General features: G+C 33.0%; 1 protein-coding gene across 1 annotated transcript in view; it reads left to right on the top strand.

Moving 5' to 3' along the window:
- LOC107300620 (band 4.1-like protein 2) overlaps positions 1 to 1889 on the top strand; it is a gene marked incomplete at its 3' end in the record, with an annotated part of 22503 nt that extends 20614 nt beyond the window's left edge. The window contains exons 5-6 of the mRNA XM_015829930.1: positions 510 to 585; positions 1656 to 1889. Of these exons, the coding sequence (XP_015685416.1) occupies positions 510 to 585; positions 1656 to 1889 (310 nt within the window). The remainder of the gene's footprint in view (positions 1 to 509; positions 586 to 1655) is intronic.
- Between the last annotated feature and the right edge of the window lie 372 nt (positions 1890 to 2261).

The following is a 2261-nucleotide window of genomic DNA, read 5'->3' on the forward strand; positions in this document are numbered from 1 at the left end:
CGGCTGGCGACCCCCAGGGGGAGGGCCTTCTCGGTGGGAGCCCCCACCCTCTGGAACGAACTACCCCCAGAGATCCGGGTGATCCCGGATCTCCCCTCCTTCCGCCGCGCCCTAAAGACATGGCTTTTCCAACAAGCGGGTTTGGCCTAGGGAATTTTAGTGGGGTTTTTAAGGGTAATTTTAACGATTGGCCTTTACGAATATTTTCTTTTAATTTGGTTTTAATATGGATATTTATTGTAATGTTGTTTTATAAGGCTGTTAGCCGCCCTGAGTCCGGTGAGGAGAAGGGCGGGATATAAATTAAATTATAAATAAATAAAAATAAATAAATAAAATATGGACAAAACAATTTAATTTTACAATATATACAAACACTTTCTTACAAAAGAGTTTCTCTTCTATCTTTAGCGTCTACATTTTTTCCTGTTTGTGGATAAAATAATGTTTACTCTGAATGTTTTCATTTTTTTGTCCCATGTATTCTCTGTGGAATGTGCTAAATGTAGATTTACCATGGCAGTTCACCTTTAATGTGAAGTTTTACCCACCTGACCCTTCACAATTAACAGAAGAAATCACCAGGTATGCTATTAAGCATTATTGAATTGAATTCCTACATTATTTAGGGTCTCTTGGAAAATCTGTAAAATGTTACATTTCATAAGCCTAAAAAAATGGCCAAATGCAGAAAAAGCTATTAGTTGTTATTGCTTTTCTCTGTGTTTGATTTCTAATATTTTTTGTAAATCAGGTATAGAAATGTATATACAAATAATTACTGCAAATAAATGTCATTTAGGAAAAACTAATCATTTAATGGTAATATTTTTATTGAAAAAAGAGGAACAAGTTAAAGCAGAAAAGCAACAATATTGAATCCATTGCAGGTATTCAAAACATAGATCATAACCTGGATAAGCCAGAGAGGAAACACTATTAAAAGAATACTTCAATAAATCATTTTTTAGCTGAATGAAGAGATTTCTTGGTAATAGAAAATGTTCTCATATGATGTAACTCTGACATTTCTATGGTTATGTTCTTTAATTAGAACCTTTATAACTTACACTTTATAACTTACACTTTCACGGAAATGTTTCTCAAAACATTTCAAGACAACTGCATGCAGTTTTTCATCTCATCTGCCAACAGAATAGTTTATTCTAGTTGTGTCCCAGTTAGGGAATATTTAGAACAGTTTAATTAGAGTCATATGATAATAGGTTTTTCTACATTTGCCTAAATATTAAGCAGCCTTTTCATGTGTAAAATGAAAAGGAATGAATATATATATACTTAAAAACTATAATACTTAAAAACTAGTAGTCAGAATAATTGCACTAAGGCTTCGCTGATAGTATAATTTCCAGCTTTATATGAGAAATAGGTTGTGTTTGGAGGTTTTTTGCAGTTATTAAAATATAACCTTTTATTATAAGTATTTTCTGTGTTTGCAGATTACTTTTTATGTAGATTTTTAAAATGTTAAAAATAGAGAAGAATATTAGGGTTATTGTGGGGAAAATAAAAGGAAGGCGTATTATGAATGTTCACTACCTTGAGTTATGTATAGAGTAATAAAGGGACTAGGATAAAAAGGTAAACAAATAAATAATATTTGTTAGACAATTATCATTGTTCTTTTTCCCCAGGTACTTTCTTTGTTTGCAGCTTCGTCAGGATATTGCTTCTGGACGTCTACCATGTTCTTTTGTGACCCATGCTCTACTTGGTTCATATACTTTACAAGCTGAGTTAGGTGACTTTGATCCTGAGGAGCATGATAGTGGTTACATACAGGAATTCCAGTTTGCACCTAACCAGACAAAAGAATTGGAGGAGAAAGTAGTAGAATTACACAAGACACACAGGTGCGTTATGTTCCAGTAAAACATATGGAAAAAAGTTCATAGGAACACAGGAACTTAAAAATGCAACATATTTTTCAGCTTCCATATGGTTATGAAATTATTTCTGAGTACTATTTGGAAATTTTAAAACAAAGATGACTAGAAACTAGGAATTCCCCCCCCCCATCTTGATTACATCACAGAAGCTCAACAGTACAAAAAAGATGTTCAATAATGCAGGAAGTACTATTTGAGACAAACATCTTTATTACTTCATAAAAGCAGTAGCCCTGGCTATTTTCATTTTGAGAGATAATACAGTTTGAATTCCTCAAGAGCAAGTTCAGTTCTTTTTTTCTTGCTTAAATAGTAGATGTTTGAAAAACACCAGGGCATTTCCCTTCATTG

This window comes from Protobothrops mucrosquamatus, unplaced genomic scaffold (genome assembly GCF_001527695.2).
Source record: "Protobothrops mucrosquamatus isolate PMUCROS unplaced genomic scaffold, P.Mucros_1.0 scaffold7663, whole genome shotgun sequence".
Taxonomy (NCBI): domain Eukaryota; kingdom Metazoa; phylum Chordata; class Lepidosauria; order Squamata; family Viperidae; genus Protobothrops; species Protobothrops mucrosquamatus.